The sequence below is a fragment of the Vipera berus genome, assembly GCF_964194415.1.
Source record: "Vipera berus genome assembly, chromosome: 6".
NCBI classification, from domain to species: domain Eukaryota; kingdom Metazoa; phylum Chordata; class Lepidosauria; order Squamata; family Viperidae; genus Vipera; species Vipera berus.
The window spans coordinates 51,357,531-51,377,449 of NC_138208.1; the positions used below are offsets into that span (position 1 = coordinate 51,357,531).

At 33.9% G+C, this 19,919-nt stretch overlaps 1 protein-coding gene across 1 annotated transcript in view; it reads left to right on the top strand.

Annotated features, from left to right (window-relative positions):
- Positions 1 to 19,919, top strand: part of LRRIQ1 (leucine rich repeats and IQ motif containing 1) — a gene marked incomplete at its 5' end in the record, with an annotated part of 108,918 nt that overhangs the window by 19,247 nt on the left and 69,752 nt on the right. Inside the window, 4 exons of the mRNA XM_081330389.1 lie at positions 1,215 to 1,408; positions 2,626 to 2,753; positions 12,916 to 12,989; positions 14,463 to 14,556. Coding sequence (XP_081186515.1) covers positions 1,215 to 1,408; positions 2,626 to 2,753; positions 12,916 to 12,989; positions 14,463 to 14,556 — 490 coding nt within the window. The remainder of the gene's footprint in view (positions 1 to 1,214; positions 1,409 to 2,625; positions 2,754 to 12,915; positions 12,990 to 14,462; positions 14,557 to 19,919) is intronic.

A 19,919-nucleotide genomic window follows, 5' to 3' on the forward strand; every position in this document is an offset into this window, starting at 1 on the left:
ATTTGTTGCAAAAAACAAATGTAACATGGTAGAATAGAGCTCAACCTCACAGCCACCTTTAATGATTTTAAGAGGAAATTTCTTTTGTGTTGGGGAAAAAATGAAAAGTTTTCCCCATATCTTTTCTTAATTATTTGTAATAATGTAAAATCTTACTTGGTTTGATCTTCTTGATAAGGCTTGAGGAGTATCTACAGTATTTTATGTAGAAATCCAAACCAATAAATTAGAATAGAAGGAATTATACTTGTTGTGGTATCATCTCAGAAAATGTCTGTGGATGTGCATTTCTATTCCCATGTTTTTTGCAAACTGAAAGTTCAGATGAAATAGTTAAACATCCTTCCACTGAACACATACACAGATAGATCTAATGACTTTTTGTACTATTGTTGTATTTTATGAATCCACTAGATGGTGCTGGTTAGCTTCTGAAGCTATTTTCAGACAATTCAACAAGTTATGTGCAATTTTTGGGGATAAAATCAGAAGCACATCTAAAATTATTTCCTAAGTAAGTGGTCAAGATTAAAATATATGAAAAAATAATATTTTAGTTTTTAGCTTAAATATTTTTTCTTTGTTAAGAAAAAATCTTTGTATTTTTTACAGTGTAGAGTAACACATGCTTAGGTAATAATATATATTATAGTATTAAAGTTTAACATTTTTTCCTCTCTTTCTTCAGCATTCAGCATCCATTATAAAATGCTCCCCCCCCCTACATTATATTGTTTTGTGATATAATGACTGTTTGGTGCATTTCTTCCCATATAGTCAGACTCAGTCATCAAGTCTAATGTGATTAGGATGTACCTGTCTGGAGGGTTTATACAGACAAAGTACAGATAACAAAAATCAAACTGATTTTCTTTACTGTTGTCAGTTTTGGTAAGTTTTAACCATGAAATCTGGAATAAGAATTTGTTGAGGGACAAAACATAAAATCTAAAGAAATGCATTTGTTTTTATGAATAATATAATGGCACATAATTCCAAAAATAGAAAATGAAATACATTGTGTGCAGGTACTAAGTTAATATTTGTTACTGGTTTCAAGAGAATTTGAATAATAATCATATTATGGAAGATATTTTTATATTATAAGCATATTTTACAAAAAAAACATTTAAACCAAATAGTGTACACCATTATAAATCAATCAAATCCAATTAATTTTAATATGCTATACAGTATGAATTTTTGGTTTTTAGGAGGCTTGGAGACATTGAAAAAACTCCAGCGACTGGTTGTGGATCACAATCAATTGATCAGTACAAAAGGGCTCTCTGCTACTCCAACTCTGCTATACTTAGATTGCTCCTTTAATCATCTCAGTCATATTGAAGGCATTGAAAACTGTGGTCTTCTTCAGATTCTGAAGTTACAAGGAAATAATCTCAATGAGGTAAAAACTTGATATTCTGTGGTAAAACTAAATACTTAATTAAAGAAATGTGTATATGAGTAAATCCAATAATTCCCTATCAAAAAACACTTCCTTTGTTTTTGGATAATAAATTTCATTTTAGACAAACTCCTTGTTCAGAAAAGAGGACACATCTTTCTTAATTTATATTATTATTATTATTATTATTATTATTATTATTATTATTATTATTATTATTATTATTATTATTATTATTATTATTATTATTATTATTATTATTATATTGTCTTGGAAAGGATTTGTACATTTTCATTTTTCAAGTAACATTTCACATTTTATATTATTTTACTTCAAAAGGAATGTATAATTCAGAATTCCATTCTTTGTCATGATTTATATTACAGCAGCACTGTCAAAGAAACTATAAGTAAATATCTGTGTTTGTTGCACTAATGATGTAAGCAGACATGTGGGTAAGAAGAATTGAAGACAAATATATAGACATAGTGACATAAACCTATAGAGAGAAACACACGCATGCACGCAAATACATGTACAAAACATGAATTATCCTTTCACCCGCTGCTGTTGCCAGAAGTGCTCACTGACTTTCTTTATACACGTTTGAGTGTGTCATGAATTTCACAGCAAACAAGAAGAGGCCTGAATAACAAATTGACAAATATGATAATGTCCTCATATGCACTTCAGGTCTGATAATTAAAATACAATTTATATTTTTGATTGTCTCAAAAGCATATCAGATAATTGAAAAAGTTATGAAAAAGGGCAAATATAAGATGAAGACTAAAGAATATTCCCCTATGAGAGAGATGTATAGTAGCTGGAAATTTGTATCTTGGAGAGAAGGGAATTTCAGCTTTCTTATGGAAGTGATTCAGTAAATTTAGTTCTTGCAAACTTTAAATTGTCTCTAAACTATGCTTGTGACAACCAGGGTAACTTGTCTACCTTTCTCTAGAATTTGACATAACTAGTACAATACTACTATAATGGAACACATTCCCATTCCTTTATTTCACCTTTATATTAGAGACTTATATTAACAGCTTTTTGCTGTTATACCGTAGTTGTATTAAGGATTACTGCCCTATTAACTATAACTGATATACAATGGTTTATATTAAGTACATTTGCACGTAAAGATTATTTATGGAGAAAGAATTCAGCTATTTTTGCATTGTTTTGTTAATATATTACTAATTTATATTTAGTTCCCCAACTTGGAAAATCATGTTTTGCTAAGAGAATTATACTTGGAAGACAATAACATTTCCAGTTTGGGAAAATTTACTGAGTACTGGCTGCCTTTGCTACAGATACTTTTCATCTCACAAAACAGGTAAAATTAAATATTTTATTGGCAGAAAGGAGTTATAAAGGGAGATGGGAAGAGACTAATACTCTACATAATACTCTAATACTCTAACAGAGAAATGCAAGTTATTGACATCTTAGAAGCTGGCTTTAAAAAAAAAAGCTTACCAAGACCTGGTAGAGGAATGGTGGAAGGCATGAAAATACAACTTGTTTAGGCTGAGGGCCATACTTAGCTTTGAATTATTTTTGAAGCCTCATGTACTGTAACTCTGATACATCAGATTTTGATATAAACCGAAAAGTTTGGTAGAATCCCCTTAACATGCTTTTTCACTTGTATGGAATTATTTTCTGCTAATGGCAACTAAGTAAGTTAAATGTAAGGCTGCTTAGCCAAGATGTTAAACTATCATAAAAACTAATTGAGTAGCAAGAAGTATGGTAAGGGGACTCATCTACCGTATCGCAAAGCAATGTGGCATAGCCATTACTAAAATGACTTCTATTAATCCACTTTTGAGCTGTCACTCTATAATTGTCTGTTGCAAAATGAAATAAATTGCAAAATTGGATTTTTTTTAATTACCTAGATATCTTTGCTAAAATAGAAGTATCAAGTAGTTACTGGTTTGGTTGGGAATATAATTTAGTTACCTTTTTTAGCACTTGGATTTTTATGTGCAAAAACAAGAATCCTTCTCTGGGATTCTATAGGGAGTCCTATAGAAATGAAATCTATATTATGGTAAATAAATCGTGGTTTGTGTTACTTTTTCACGTATTTACTACTAACATCTTTACCACAGTAACAGGTTTCCATAAATTAAATTAGTAAATATGTCATAACCAAAATTATATTGGGATATGGGTCCACCCAAATCTTTTATTGTAGCCTTAGAATCCTGCACACTGTAGTATTCAAAGTACATATTTATTTATTATTTTGACTTCTATACCGCCCTATTCCCGTAGGACTCAGGGTGGTTTACAGGGCAATTCAAATCATACAATACAAAAGTTAAAATAAATTTAAAACAAGTAATTAAATTTAAGCCCCAAAATTAAAACTTTAAAACCCAATTAAAAACCCCTCAGTCTAGGCCAGACAGCTCAAAGAGCCAAGTTTTAAGGTCCCGGTGGAAAGAACGGAGGTCGGGGGCAGTCCTAAGTTCCATAGGAAGTTGTTTCCAAAGGGCAGGCGCACCCACAGAGAAGGCCCTCTCTCTGGGAGTCACCTGCCGGCAGTCCTTCACCAGCGGTACCCTAAGAAGGCCCTCCCTGCGGGAGCACACAGGACAATGGGGAGTTGATGCCAGCAGCAGGTGTTCCCTCAAATAATCCGGACCCAAGCCATTTAGGGCGTTATAGGTCATCACCATACTGTTGTGTCCTATGTTTTAAAACAAATTAATGACACTGTCGCTAAAAAATCTGATAGCACAAACCTAAGATGCCTATTCAAAAGGAGATCCAGTTGTGCTTACTTTCAAATAAGCGTGCATAGGATTGAAGTAAATCAAACTGAACTCCAAAGGATTTACTCTCAAACAAACAGAATATGATTTCATTCTGAGTCTCAGAGCCTTTGAAAGAGATGGGTTCTACATAGCGGTATTTTTTATTTTTATTTTTGCTTCTTGTATTGAACATTATCCTTTTCTTATCTATTTTAGATTTTCTTTATTTTATTTTGGTCTGGTCTGGACAAAACATCCTTTAAAAAAAGCAGATCTGGATGCATCTTTCTGACAGAGATATTTTCCAGATCTGCTTCTTTTTCAGATTTTCTTTTAAAGCTGGAAATATAAAAGCTTGAGACCAGGTTCTTCTGAATATAAATTATATGCTATACTACCAAAGCTATAGGTGTCTTATATATTTCAGCCCATGATGCTCCCTCATACCCTCCCCCCCCTTACCACTCTTTTTGATGCTGTGTATTACAGTTGACAGCTGGTGAAGTACTTCCTGTTGTATAGAAGGAAGCGCTTTGTCATAATCACTGAGCAGATATCTGGCTGACATTTCTAGTAGCAAAAACGTCCCCTAAGTCTGCTCTATGTGTCAAGATCTTTAACATAAATCATTTAAGCAAAAGTGAGAATGAGGACAAAATGAATAGCCATGACTGTAGATGTAGCTAGAATGGATGACAGTATCAGCAAAATGCTGATTAAAGCGGTAAAAACGTAATATCAGTAGCTGATATTTGTACTTTCTTTATCAATATGACTATGTTCTAAGCAGCTCCATATGCTTTTCTATGGCATAAGGGATTGGATGTTCTGTATAGAAAGGACTGAATGTAACGGGATAAGCTGTTGAAAGAAAAGCCGTTCCTTTGCTTTTATCCTACAGTTGTGGGATTTCTTCTCAAAAATGTGCAATGAGTGTCATTTCCTCTTTTGTTGATTGCAGGAAATCCTTATTAATGTTAGGATTATGAATCCATATACTTCTTAAGACTAAAGTCAAATTTGCAAGCGATAAACAAGTCTTCATCTTTAGTTTAGGAAAAATGTATTTTAAATGTTAATACGATGCTAAATAAAAAATTTTAATTATCAGAATTCAACTGGTAATGCCTAAATATTTTTAGAAACATTGTGGACATAGCAAATATATTTTAAATGCAAACAATTGAACAGTCCACCCATTTGACTCCCTACCATTGTTAGAACATTGAGAATTACTTGTACAATTCAATACAAGAGATTTTTTTCATAAGAAAAAGATTTTGTTTACATACTATATCAAACTGTAGTATGATCTATTTGTTTACTTCCTGGCCCAAATATTGTACAAACCAGTGTTTGGGGCCAGCAAATCAATTACTTTTTTGAATGCTACAGGTGATTCCAGTTGATTCTAAATTTGCAAGACTAAAATAACTAGGATTATACTGCACAGGTGTAGCATAGGTGGTACCACACTCAATAGTAGCAACTGTGAGAGGGATCTTGGAGTCCTAGTGGACAATCACTTAAATATGAGCCAGCAGTGTGTTGGAGCTGCCAAAAAACAACAACACAATGCTAGGCTACATTAACACAGGGATAGAATCAAGATCACGTGAAGTGTCAATACCACTTTACAATGCCTTGGTAAGGCCACACTTGGAATACTGCATCCAGTTTTGGTCACCACGATGTAAAAAAGATGTTGAGACTCTAGAAAGAGTACAGAGAAGAGCAACAAAGATTATTAGGGGACTGGAGGCTAAAACATATAAAGAACATATAAAGAATTGGGTATGTCTACTTCAATGAAGAGAAGGACTAGGGATGACATGATAACAGTGTTCCAATATCTCAGGGATTGCCACAAAGAAGAGGGAGTCAAGCTATTCTCCAAAGCGCCCAAAGGCAGGACAAGAAGCAATGAATGGAAACTAATCAAAGAGAGAAGCAACCTAGAACTAAGGAGAAATTTTCTGACAGTTAGAACAATTAATCAGTGGAACAACCTGCCTCCAGAAGTTGTGAATGCTCCAACGCTGGAAGTTTTTAAGAAGAGACTGGACAACCATTTGTCTGAAATGGTATAGGGCAGGGGTAGGCAACCTTGTCTCTTTTATGACTCGTGGACTTCAACTCCCAAAATTTCTGGGAGTTGAAGTCCACGAGTCATAAAAGAGACAAGGTTGCCTAGCCCTGGTATAGGGTTTCCTGCCTGAGCAAGGGGTTGGACTAGAAGACCTCCAAGATCCCTTCCAATTTTTTTATTATTATTATTGTTGTTGTCATTGTCGTTGTTGTTGTTATTTAGATGGTAGTATATGTTAACAATACATAAGAATTTTTGTTAACAAAAGCAGAATCTTTTCATTGGAGTTTCTCAGTCATTGAGGATTCTCTGTGCAGATAATTAACTTAAGAAACTAATTCTTATCTTTTAGCATGCCATGTTTTTCAATTCTTTTGCACAATTGTGCTAAACAAACTTAGGGATAAGAAATCAATAGCTTCTCAGAATTCTTATGAATAACATACTAAAATAATACATATTAAATAGATCTATAATTTTATATTGCTAACAAAACCTTTGCAAGGTCCATTAGTTTTGGCAATATGATAAAAATAGTGTCAAGCCATCTTAGGTTCCATCCGTATATATATATATATATATATATATATATATATATATATATATATATATATATATATATATATATATATATATATATATATATATATATATATATATATATATATATATATATATATATATATACACACACACACATATATATATGTGTGTGTGTGTGTGTGTGTGTGTATATAAATAATGCCATGATAGATATATAAAGAAGGCATAGTTTGCATCACAATGGCACCATTTCCCTCCCTTGCCTGCAGACAGCTGATTACTAGTAACTTGTCCTTCCTATATTTAATGATTTGCAGTTTTATATATTTTATTAGATTCTATTACTTAAATTACTATTTCTTAGAAAAAGTAATATAAACATATTAAATTAACCTTGTTTTCAGTTACTGAAACAGCATGTGCACAACTGCTACTACCACTTGACTGAACCAGAATATATCCTGGTCATTAACAGCTTATCATATAGCAGGTGTTTTGTGGCCTGCAGTTCTTAGAAGTTAGCATTTGTCAGGGAAGAGTAATTCCATATACAGTGTATGTTTCTATTGATAATATGGTGGGGTTTCCAACACCACCACCAGGAGATGGAAAAATCTGAAGTGTTAAATATCTTATCCTGAACCCTGCTAATAGTAGTTTTATTCAGAAATTAAGAAACTAATTCCTATGAAGTAAAGTTGAAAGAATTCAGTAGAGTCAGTCAGATAAGTCAGATGTGTAATATGATAGCATACTTTAAATATATGAAATGTTGTAATACAGTAGGAGTGATATATAGGAAGAAGAGAATAGAAGCAAAAGCATTTAGTAAAAAGTACAAAGGATGAGGTTCAGGCTAAAATGTGAGAGGAAATTTCTGGCTGGTAGAACATGCTGCAGCCTGAAATTGTGAGATCTTCATAGCTAGGTTTGCCAACACAAAGTAAATGACCATATTAAAAATGCTTTAGAGCAGGCTTTCTTATTGTCATTTGGGCAAAAAATGTTTTTTGAACTTCAGCTACTGCACGATGCACTAGTAGTGGAGAGAATTTTTATACACACAACTCAGTTTCTATACTACCGTTTTGTTGTAAATGTTGTAAAATGTGATTGTATAGGTGAGAAGTGAATTGTGTTTTCATTTTTTCCCCCAAGTCTTATGCAATTATTTCAAGGTACCTTCAGGGTAAAATAGTTGAGAAGGACTGTTTTAGTGGATCCTGAACTGAGCAGGAGGTGCCAACAGGAAAAGTACAATGTTAGTAGGTGACCCTCCTGGCTATGGTCTTGGCCCTGCCTACTTCCTGCTCAGGTGCATGTTGCAGTTTCTAATTGTGGCAACTTTTCTACTGGCATTACCTATCTTCCTAGAGAAAGGAAATGCTTTGACCGAGCCTCTTCGCCAGCTTGCAAGAAAAATGTGGCTCTCATAGCTATGTTTAATGATTGTCTGGTTGAATGAAGGGGAGATAGGTTTGCCTTATTTCTCCGTGGTGAATGGGGAATTACCTATTCACTACAAGCTCTGAGGTCCCTTCTCTGATACTATAGTTCTGTGAAATACTTGAAAGAATATCCAAAAAAGGTCATAATCTGCTCTCTTTTATTCCATATTCCACATAGAATATATATTTAAGTTACAGGAATGCTTATTCTGATTGAATGTGTGGGAGGAAAGGTTTTTATTTGAGCAAGGACCACTTAACCAGAGAGATGTGTTCAAGAAACGATAGCCTTCTGTTGGGAATGCTGCTTGTTTGTATGGGGATAGAGTCAAGGGGTGATATTGCAACTTAATTTACAACTCTATGATTCTGTATCTCACTAAAAGTAAGCTTATCTTCAACTTAGAAATTGGTGTAACATTGAAGCTTTAACCATGTGTATATCTCTTAGAATTTGAACTAAAATATTCCTTTGAATTGTTATATTACCCTACAGATTATTTTGCAAAATATGTTAACTGAAACATAAAATAAAATAGATTTTAGTTTATTCCTTTTTTAAATGAAATGTTTGTTGCCTTTTAAATTTTATAAATTATTCTATTCATAAATCTTTAATTCAGTGTTAAAATGGATATTCTGATAAATAATCTAACGTCAATTCAAAGATCTAATGTTTAAACTTCACTTTTTGGAAGAAAAATCTGTTGATATCATGGAAAACCTGCTGGCATCAAGCACGCAAATAGTAATTGTGTTTTGGATTCAGGGCATGTCTAATATGTTTATTGTAGACTTTAAGAAACTTTGTTTTTTTTTCTCTCTTCTGCATATGTGTAATTTCAAGTATGTTTCAATTGTACTTTTTTTATACATGCTTTGCTAACTGTCCAGTTTTTGTGAGTGCTTTGGGTTTAAATGATACCAGAAAAAGGAAGCTATTGGATTCTTAAAAAATATCTTTTTGGTTTTGTGTCGTCTTTGTAATTTATATCCTTTTAAAGCCCAGGGCTAGTGGGACAAGGTCAAGTGGTATTAGGTTTTCTGTAATGTCTTTTGTTTTTCTGGTTTGAATTTTCTTTTAAAAGAAAAAAAAAGAAAAGGACAAAGACTCCCAGTGAAAAGGAAACTATAGAATGACAAACTGAAAAGGATCTTATTATTTAAAGTAGAGCATACATTATGAATTTTATATTAAAAAACAGGTTAACCATTGAGTTTTTTACATCATACTACTCTAAATGCCATTATTAAAAAGTAATATATGATGTGAAATTTACCAAGCAGGTAGTTACTCAAATTAAGTTCTTCTATTTTACCTTGGTCTATAATTTTACTGCATAGACAATACTTATTTTACAAAGCTAATTAAAAATTAGCAGTACACGTTCCATAAAATATGTTTGAATTATGATTAGGAACACCATCAAATCAAAATTTGACTTGTCAGCTGCCAAACTGCTCCAAGTAACGAAGCCTCTATAATTCATGACAGCCATAGTTTAAGTTTTTAGCAATGGAAGAGCTTCATTAAAAACTTCACTGAGCATTACTGTTAATTGTTCTGTCCAAAATTATAAACTACCTATCTGCAATTTTTAACTCTAGAAATGTAAATATAACATTTGGAAAGAAAGAATAAATTGATTTGTATTTGAAACATCTCACGAACTAATTATTGCTGGTTATCTATCCTCTACAAAAAGCTTCCATCTTCCATAATTATAGTTTTCTATTTATGTTAGTTTCTCTCTTTACAAATTTGGGAAATGTAATAACATTTATCAAAATTAAATATCAATTTAAAATAGCAAGTCATATGCAAAGTATTTTGCCTCACCCCAGAATCTACTTTCCAGAATTCACAATTACCTATAAGAATGGACTTTAGTACACTTTAAGCAGATAATTCATTACTGAGTTATTTTAGCTGAGAAAATAATTGAAGGATTAAAAGAAACTGATTTTAAACTTTATATATATTCTGCAAATTGGAGGTAAGAAAAAGTTGTACCATTTAAAAATAATAATTTAGAATAATAGATTATAGATATTTCTTTCCATCACAAAATATTTTCAGTAATCTGTGATCAAATTTCATGTATTTGAAATAAACAAAATGCAGTTTTTAATATTTAACACTTGCAGTACTAGTCGATTACTTTTAGAAACAATAGATAATATGACACAACTGTAGAACAAACGAAGCAAAACGACAAAAGAAAATTAAAGATGTGTGATATTCAGTCCAGCTTATCAATGTCTCTGACACTGTGATATCTATATTGCGACATCTAAACAATCACACATTTTTTTTAAAAAAAACACCTCCATATATATTCAGGTTCAGTACACTACATTTTCAATACATTTTCTTTCTTTCTTTCTTTCTTTCTTTCTTTCTTTCTTTCTTTCTTTCTTTCTTTCTTTCTTTCTTTCTTTCTTTCTTTCTTTCTTTCCTTCCTTCCTTCCTTCCTTCCTTCCTTCTTTCTTTCTTTCTTTCTTTCTTTCTTTCTTTCTTTCTTTCTTTCTTTCTTTCTTTTTCTTTCTTTTTCTTTCTTTTTCTTTCTTTCTCTTTCTCTTTCTCTTTCTTTCTTTCTCAAAAATAGCTATTTTTGTCACCTTAAAGTTCAAAAATATTTCATATTAGAAAGAGTAGAATAACAATGTGTGGATTTGGGCTTAAAATGTAAAAAGACTTGATACACACAAAAAAGGGCAGGGTGGGAAGAACAAAAGCAAACACAGAACCCATTTTAAATGTATAATTCATATGATTTTCTGTGAGAAGCAATCAAGTAACCTGTGCAGGTGTCAGACAGCAAAACATCAAATGAGGGGCTGGCAAATGTGACTGAAGAAGCAATAGAATGTCTGCATTCTTTTTCCTCAACTGCTTTGCAACCTGTTGGAGTAACTATTCCTTGTAGAAGTTTGTTGTATTTGTTGCATAGTTGCATTTCTCTTCCATAGATTTGTCAAATGAAAATAAAAAGGAGTGTGTAATTTTCTTATTTAGTAATATATATTTTACAGCTATTTTAAATTGAGCTTGGCCTCTGTTGATTACACAGATAGATCTGTGTTAATGGTGCTTTCATCTACAACGTTTTCTTAGCAAAATATAGAAGCAATTTGACATTTTGTTCTTTGTAAGTTTTCAACTACCCATTCTCATCTTCAGCCTTGAAATGCTTTGGTGTTCACCTACCTAAATACTAACCATGTCTAACTCTATCTGGTTTTTGGGAGACCAGTCAAGGTCAGATAGGTACGCCACCTGTTATGATGCTTTCTTCATTATCCTCTTTTCTGTAGATTGGATTTCAGCATTTATTCATGATTACTGTGCTCCCGACTTATAAATGTTGTACTCAGTTTAAATTTTTTTAAGTGTTTTTATCTTATTGCTAGTTCATTTTTAGTTAGGTATGTGCTTAAAAGGGATAGCATTAACTGTCACAACAAAACTATGTACCTGTCCAAATTACTTAAATTCTTCTCTATATTTAGTTGTGGGGAGGTGTCTTTTTAATTTAATTTAATTTAATTATTCAGTCTTCAGGTGATCCTGAACCTCAAACCTTATAGTACATAAGTATGGAGATATTTGTCATAGAACAGATTAAAAAAACGTGTATTTACTCTACCAAGAATGTCTCTGTGTGTGTTTGTGTGTGTATTGTGGTGAAATTTTTAGAATATTTTGAACATTATAATTATATGCAAAGAAAACATTGAACAATTTGAACTGGACTTTCTATTCAAACTTTTGTTAGAAATGAATTTTATAAAGAATTTATAAAATGGATAAAATAAATCTATACCTCACAGTAGGCACAAAAAAAAATCCCTAATGGATATTTAAATAGATCAACAAGAGAAGGTTGCCCATTACACTCTTTTCTTCTCTTGAAATACTGAATTGAGACATAAGACAGGATGAAAGGATTAAAGGAGTATGAGCATACAGATTATAAAAAAATCTTACAAATTGAGAAACTTTGCAAATGACTTGATGAAGGTTTTAGAAGATCTTTTAAATGGAATTGATGTATCAGAAAAACTAAAAATTTGATACATCAGCAGGTTTTAAGATGAGCAAACAGAAAAGAAAGATGTTGATAAAAAATATAAAAATACAAGATCAAATAGACAGAGAGAGAGAGAGAGAGAGAGAGAGAGATCTGAACATTCTTATTATATTTTTCACCCGATGGGATTTAAAAAAGAGGCAATATCAGGAAAGATGCTATGTAAAATCCTAGGCATGGTACTTGGTCAACGATTTTGCCATTCAAAGTAGCTCTAATTACCCAAGTAAAATAAATCTATTGCAATTCTTGTTAAGAACTTTTTCCTCTAATCTATGGAGTATCTTTAATCATCTCTAAAAAATTATTTCTTCCTTACTTTGAAAGCTGCAGCTCTTATGCAATTGCTGGCACCTTGAAAAATGTTTCCTTGGTACTTAAAGGAAATTTCCATAATTTAAGACAGTTAATAAGCAATTTATAAGTTGGTAACACATGATGAATCATTGCCTGACTTCTAGCTACACTTGGCCTGTTATATGCCAGCACCCAGAGGGTAGATTTAGTACAAATCTCTATAAAACTCTTGGTTGATTATTTCTTTTTCTTCTAGTTTGACACAACTTGTATCTTTTTGTTCGTATGTATCATTGGAAAAACTAAATATAAGTAACAACTGCTTACTAGGTAAGTTTACAAGATAAATAGGAAAAATTATGTTCAGTTTCCAGTGCCACATTTTAAACCATATGTGAGTTTGATTACTAACGTATATATCAAAAAGGCTAAAAGCTTATTTTTCTCTTCCCATTATATATAAAGTTCAGTTTTGCAGCCAGATTCATGCATTGTTCATTTTTTAACATTGAGCATTTCTGTTAGCTTTAATCATGGCGGAGGTTTACTTTACAGGTAGTCCTTAATTTATGACCACTTGCTTAATGACCATTTGAAGTTAAGGCCTTGGAAAGGTCTTTATGGCCTGTAAAGCACTTCCATCCATCATTAAACATGGTGGTGTTCCCCCATCACATGACCATTTCTTGAACACTTGACAACTGGCTTGCATTTATGACCAATTGCAGCATTCTTCAGTCACATGATCATGATTTACTATTTTTTTATGGTTCTGACAAAAGACATCCATTCAAGAGAATGGATTTGTTTAATGACTGTGTTATTTGGACTTACAACCATATGATTTGCTTAACCACCACCATAAAAACAGATAAAGAATTGCTTAAAAAGCCAGGTTTGGTCACACGGGTGCCTCAACATATGACCACAATGACTTACAACTAAAACTCTGGTTCCAGTTGTGATTTTAATTCAAGGACTACCTGTATTCTATAATATCTAATATTTATAGTGAAAAGAAATTGAGCCAAGGTTTTAATCCTTTTAACTTACTAGTAGACCTTATACAGTAGATAAAATTTAATCTTGATTAAGAACATTTTAAAAGTGGGAAGAAAATATTCTGATTATTCCACGATTCATTCTTCACTCCATAAATATGTTAAAATATATCATATGCTGCTGTTCAGCTTAGAAGACCATTCCCTGTATTCTAAGTTTAATTATCCATTAAATAGATTAAATAATGATTTTTTGTTAAGCCACTTGCCTAAAATTATTTTGTACATATATTTTGCTAATAATTATTACAGAAATGCTATTATACATACAGTTGTTTCATTAATTATTTACATCTTGAAGTGTCTTCATATAAATTTCAAACTTGATGAATGACGTGTCAGTTGAGGAAAGAGTCTGAAGAGTAGTCAGTATTTCAAAGATAAATTGTGTATATAGAGCATTTCTGTACAATTAGGATTCCAACAGATTTTTAAAAGGAGACTATTTAATGGAATATTAAATTTGAAACAAAAATATGCCTAATTAGGACCTAGAACCCTCCAATGTCATTTCTTGCATTTTGAATGTTGACATTGCACCAAAGTGGTTCCAATGATTGCAGTATTATTAGAATGGAGTACACTAAAGTAAAACTTAGGGATTTTATTTCATTAGCCATTAAAAATGCTTGAAAGGGTGTTCCCAGACATAAAGATTTCATTGTATTTGGTAGTTATTTATTGTGATCCCTGTTAAAATATTTAGAATTATTGATATTTGTTTTGTCCTTAACAAATGCAGACCTGAAGACTCTCATCCAATGTCTTGAAGGCTGTAATAGCCTAAGGGAACTATCCCTACTTGGAAATCCTCTTCTTCAAGAAAACAACTGGAGGTAAATAGATAAGAGAAAGTGGATCTGAATATATTTTTATAAACAAGTGGATAGCTTTATACAGCATTTAATATTATTATTGATATATTAATAGAACAATAGTGGTTTTAGTTAATTTATATTAATATTCCAATAATGGAACTGATTACATTATAGGATAAACATTGGCAAAGTCTTTTCATCTTCCCAAATATTTTCACTTATTTTATGTTTTATAGAAGTAGGTTTCATCAGGGGTTTTCAGTCTTTTTCAAGTCATGGAAACTGTTGGTTAAAAAAATAATAATAACTCTTGGAACCCTTGATCCCCCAAATGGCAGCCATGATTCTTTTTCACAGGAGAATAAGCCCTACTTTCCCCCCCCCCCAATATTTTAGAAAAAATGCTCTGGATGCCCCTGACTGTGTTTGAGTAAACTTTTTTTATTATTATTGTTTGTTGTTGTTAGCTGCGAAGTCGTGTCTGACCCATTGCGACCCTATGGACAACGTTCCTCCAGGCCATCCTGTCCTCTACCATCTTCTGGAGTCCATTTAAACTCACGCCTACTGCTTCAGTGACTCCATCCAGCCACCTCATTCTCTGTCGTCCCCTTCTTCTCTTGCCCTCAACCTTTCCCAGCATTAGGCTCTTCTCCAGTGAGTCCTGACTTCTCATTAGGTGGCCAAAGTATTTATTTATTTATTTATTTAATTAATTAAATTTCTATACGGCCCTATTCCCGAAAGACTCAGGGCGGTTTACAGGGCAGCATAAAATACAATATAAAAGATAATATAGAATTAAAATACATTAAATTAATTAAGCCCAATTAAAACAATATTTAAAAAGCTAAAACCCCTTCAGTCCAGGCCTGATAGATTGAAAAACCAGGTTTTCAGGTCCCGGCGAAATGAACGCAGATCGGGGGTGGTCCTAAGTTCCACGGGTAAATCATTCCAGAGGGCAGGCATACCCACAGAGAACGCTCTTCCCCTAGGAATAACCCGCCAGCATTCCTTAATCGGTGGTATCCTGCAAAAGCCCTCCCTGTGGGAGCGCACGGGACGAAGGGAGCTTGATGCCGGCAGCAGGTGTTCCCTCAGATAACCTGGACCCAAGCCATTAAGGGCTTTATAGGTCATCACCAGCACCTTGAATCTCACCCGAAGGGCAACCGGAAGCCAATGCAGCTCGCGGAGTAGAGGTGTTACATGGGAGTATCGGGAAGCCCCCATCACAACTTCAGGATCTGGCCTTCTAAAGAGCAGTCAGGGTTGATCTCCTCTAGGACTGACCGGTTTGATCGCCTTGCAGTCCAAGGGACTCGCAAGAGTCTTCTCCAGCACCATAGTTCAAAGGCCTCAATTCTTTGGCGCTCAGCCTTTCTTATGGTCCAACTTTCACTGCCATACATTGCAACTGGGAAGACCATAGCCTTAACTATATGCACTTTTGTTGACAGGGTGATATCTCTGCTTTTTAGTGTGCTGTCTAGATTTGCCATGGCTTTCATCCCCAGGAGCAAGCGTCTTTTAATTTCTTGACTACAGTCCCCATCTGCAGTGATCTTGGAGCTCAGGAAAATAAAATCTGCCACTACCTCCATTTCTTCCCCATCTATTTGCCAGGAATTGAGAGGGCCGGATGCCATGAACTTGGTTTTCTTAATGTTAAGTTTCAACCCAACTTTTGCACTCTCCTTCTTCACCCGCAACAAGAGGCTCTTTAGTACTTCTTCACTTTCTGCCATTAGAGTGCTATCATCTGCATATCTTAGGTTGTTGATATTTCTCCTGGCAATCTTAATTCCAACTTTTGATTCATCTAGCCCTGCCTTTCTCATGATGTGCTCTGCATATAAGTTAAATAGGCAGGGTGACAGTATACTGTATAGCCTTGCTGGACTCCTTTCCCAATTTTGAACCAATCAGTGGTTCCGTGTCCAGTTCTCACTGTTGCTTCTTGATCCGCATATAGATTTCTCAAGAGACAAATAAGATGGTCTGGTACTCCCATCTCTTTAAGAACTTGCCACAGTTTGTTGTGATCCACACAATCAAAGGCTTTAACATAGTCAATGAAGCAGAAGTAGATGTTTTTCTGGAACTCTCTAGCTTTCTCCATGATCCAGCGTATGTTGACAATTTGATGTCTAGTTCCTCTGCCTTTTTGAAATCCTGCCTGTACTTCTGGTAGTTCTCGATCCACGTAGTGCTGGAGTCTAGCTTGTAGGATTTTAAGCATAATTTTACTAGCATGTGAAATGAGTGCAATGGTGCGATAGTTTGAACATTCTTTGGCACTGCCTTTCTTTGGAATTGGAATGTAAACTGATCTTTTCCAATCCTGTGGCCACTGTTGAGTTTTCCAAATATGCTGGCAAATTGAGTGTAGCACTTTTACTGCCTCGTCTTTTAAGATTTTGAATAGCTCAGCTGGAATATTGTCACCTCCACTAGCTTTCTTGTTGCTCAGCTTTTCTAAGGCCCACTTCACTTCACATTCTAGGATGTCTGGCTCAAGGTCAGTGAGCACCTCATCGTGGTTATTAGGGACGTTAAGCTCGTTCTTGTATAATTCTTCTGTGTAATTTTGCCACCTCTTCTTAATCTCTTCTGCCTCTGTTACGTCCCTGCCATTTTGGTCCTTTATCATGACCATTTTTGAATGAAACGTTGCCTTCATCTCTCCAATTTTCTTGAAGAGATCTCTAGTCCTCCCTATTCTATTGTTTTCTTCTATTTCTTTGCACTGTTCATTTAAGAAGGCATTATTATCTCTTCTAGCTATTCTCTGGAATTCTGCATTCAATTGGGCGTATCTTTCTTTTTCTCCCTTGCCTTTTGCTTCCCTCCTTTCCTCAGCTATTTGCAAAGCTTCCTCAGACAGCCATTTTGCTTTCTTGCATTTCTTTTTCTTTGGGATGGTTTTAGTTGCTACCTCTTGTGCAATGTTGCGAACCTCTGTCCATAGTTTTTCAGGCACTCTGTCTATCAGATCTAATTCCTTAAATCTATTTGTCACCTCTACTGTATATTCTACAGGGAATACCTGGGTGGCCTAGTGCTTTTCCCTCCTTTCCTCAGTTTAAGCCTAAACTTTGCAAGAAGAAGCTCATGGTCTGAGCCACAGTCAGCTCCTGGTCTTGTTTTTACTGACTGTATAGAGCTTCTCTATCTTTGGCTGCAGAGCACATAGTCAATCTGATTTCTGTGTTGACCGTCTGGTGATGTCCATGTGGAGAGCCATCTCTTGGGTTGTTGGAAAAGAGTGTTTGCTATGACCATCATATTCTCTTGACAAAATTCTATCACCCTGTGCCCTGCTTCATTTTGTACTCCAAGGCCAAACTTGCCTGTTATTCCGGTTATCTTTTGGCTTCCTACTTTAGCATTCCAATCACCCATGATGATAAGGACATCATTTTTTGGTGTTAGTTCTATAAGGTCCTGTAGGGCTTCATAGAACTGGTCAACTTCATCCTCTTCACCACCGGTGTTTGGGGCATAGACTTGGACTATTGTGATATTGAATGGTTTGCCTTGGATTCGAACTGAGATCATTCTGTCATTTTGGGGATTGTATCCCAGGATTGCTTTTCCTACTCTTTTATTGACTATGAAGACTACTCCATTTCTTCTGAGGGATTCTTGCCCGCAGTAGTATACCTGATGGTCATCTGAATTAAATTTACCCATTCCTGTTCATTTTAGTTCGCTGATTCCTAAGATGTCAATGTTCAGTCTTGTCATCTCTTGTTTGACCACGTCTAGCTTGCCTTGATTCATGGATCTTACATTCCAGGTTCCTATGGAGAAAAAATCTTTACAGCATCGGACTTTCCTTTCACCACCAGATACATCCACAGCTGAGCGTCCTTTCAGCTTTGGCCCAGTTGCTTCATTCTTTCTGGCGCTACTAGTACTAGCCCTCTGCTCTTCCCCAGTAGCATATTGGACATCTTCTGACCTGAGGGGCTCATCTTCCAGTGTCATATCATTTTGACTTTTGGTACTGTTCATAGGGTTTTCATGGCAAAGATACTGGAGTGGGTTGCCATTTCCTTCTCTAGTGGATCATGTTTTGTCAGAACTCTCTGCTATAACCTGTCCATCTTGGGTGGCCCTACACGCCATAGCTCATAGCTTCATTGAATTATGCAAGCCCCTTTGCCACGAGAAGGCATTAATCCATGAAGGGGATCTGATGTAGCAATAGCCTTTTTCTGGAGAGGTTTATGGTAAAATATGAATTTAAGGTAAAAATATAACAACCTGTTAACAGTTGTGGTTGGTTTCTGTAATTATCAAAAACTGATAGTCCTGTAGGATGGAAAAAATATCAGTTGCACTTACTTTTCAGGGTTCTATCACTGGCAGCCTAAAATAGTTATGAAGTATTAATGAGAGCATATTAATTCATATTATTCTTACAACTATAATCATAGTTATACAATTACTGGGGATAGTTTAGAATTACCAACATGTGCAAACTTCAGAAAAGCCAAGGGTTTTGTTTTACTTTTGTCTTGTTTATTAGCTAACTATATTAAATACCTAATGGCAGAGTACATGGAATTATTTACATTTTCCTTCTTTAGAAACTACATATGCTTATTATCACCAGCATTAATATTTGTGTTGTTTTTATTTCACACTAATTATATTTTATTATTTTCTGTTAATAGAAAAGTTGGAACAACTTATGCTTGATCTCTGCTTTGATGAGAATATTTTAAACAAATTAAGCTCAAATTGTATTAAATATGTATAACAAAATTCAATTTCTATTGGGTTGCTATACATTTGTTTTGTTTTGTTTTGTTTCCTAACCTTTTAAAATTATCCCATTTTAATCATATTTTTCATATTCTATCCATTGATTTATTCATAGTTGGGTGTTAATTCTCTTTTCAGTTATACTTAATATGCATCTAAGCTTTGTTAAGACACTCATAATAGATTCACTCTCCTATATTTAAATTTACTTTAGCTCAGTCTGATCTGATAGCTGTCCAACATAATCTTGGATTGGAATAATCATACATTTTCAACATCTTATATTTATTTTCTTCCTTTGTTTTTTTTTTGAGGGGGGGGCAGTGGGAGGATGCTAGGCTAATTGTAGAAGGTAGGAAATGGGAAGTAAAAATCAACTCATTTTGAGTTTTTAAAGACTTAGAACTTCCATTTCTGTTTTGCTACAACGGTAACCTTCTTTTGTATCAATTCTGTCCAGTTCAGTATTAACTAGTAAGATTGAAATACAAATTGTCAGATGATTAGCAGCCTTAAGTACTTTACAAATTATTTTTAAGTGGAAGCATTAGTAATAATAAATAGAATCTATTCTTAATAACTTGCCCTGTATTAAGTTCCTG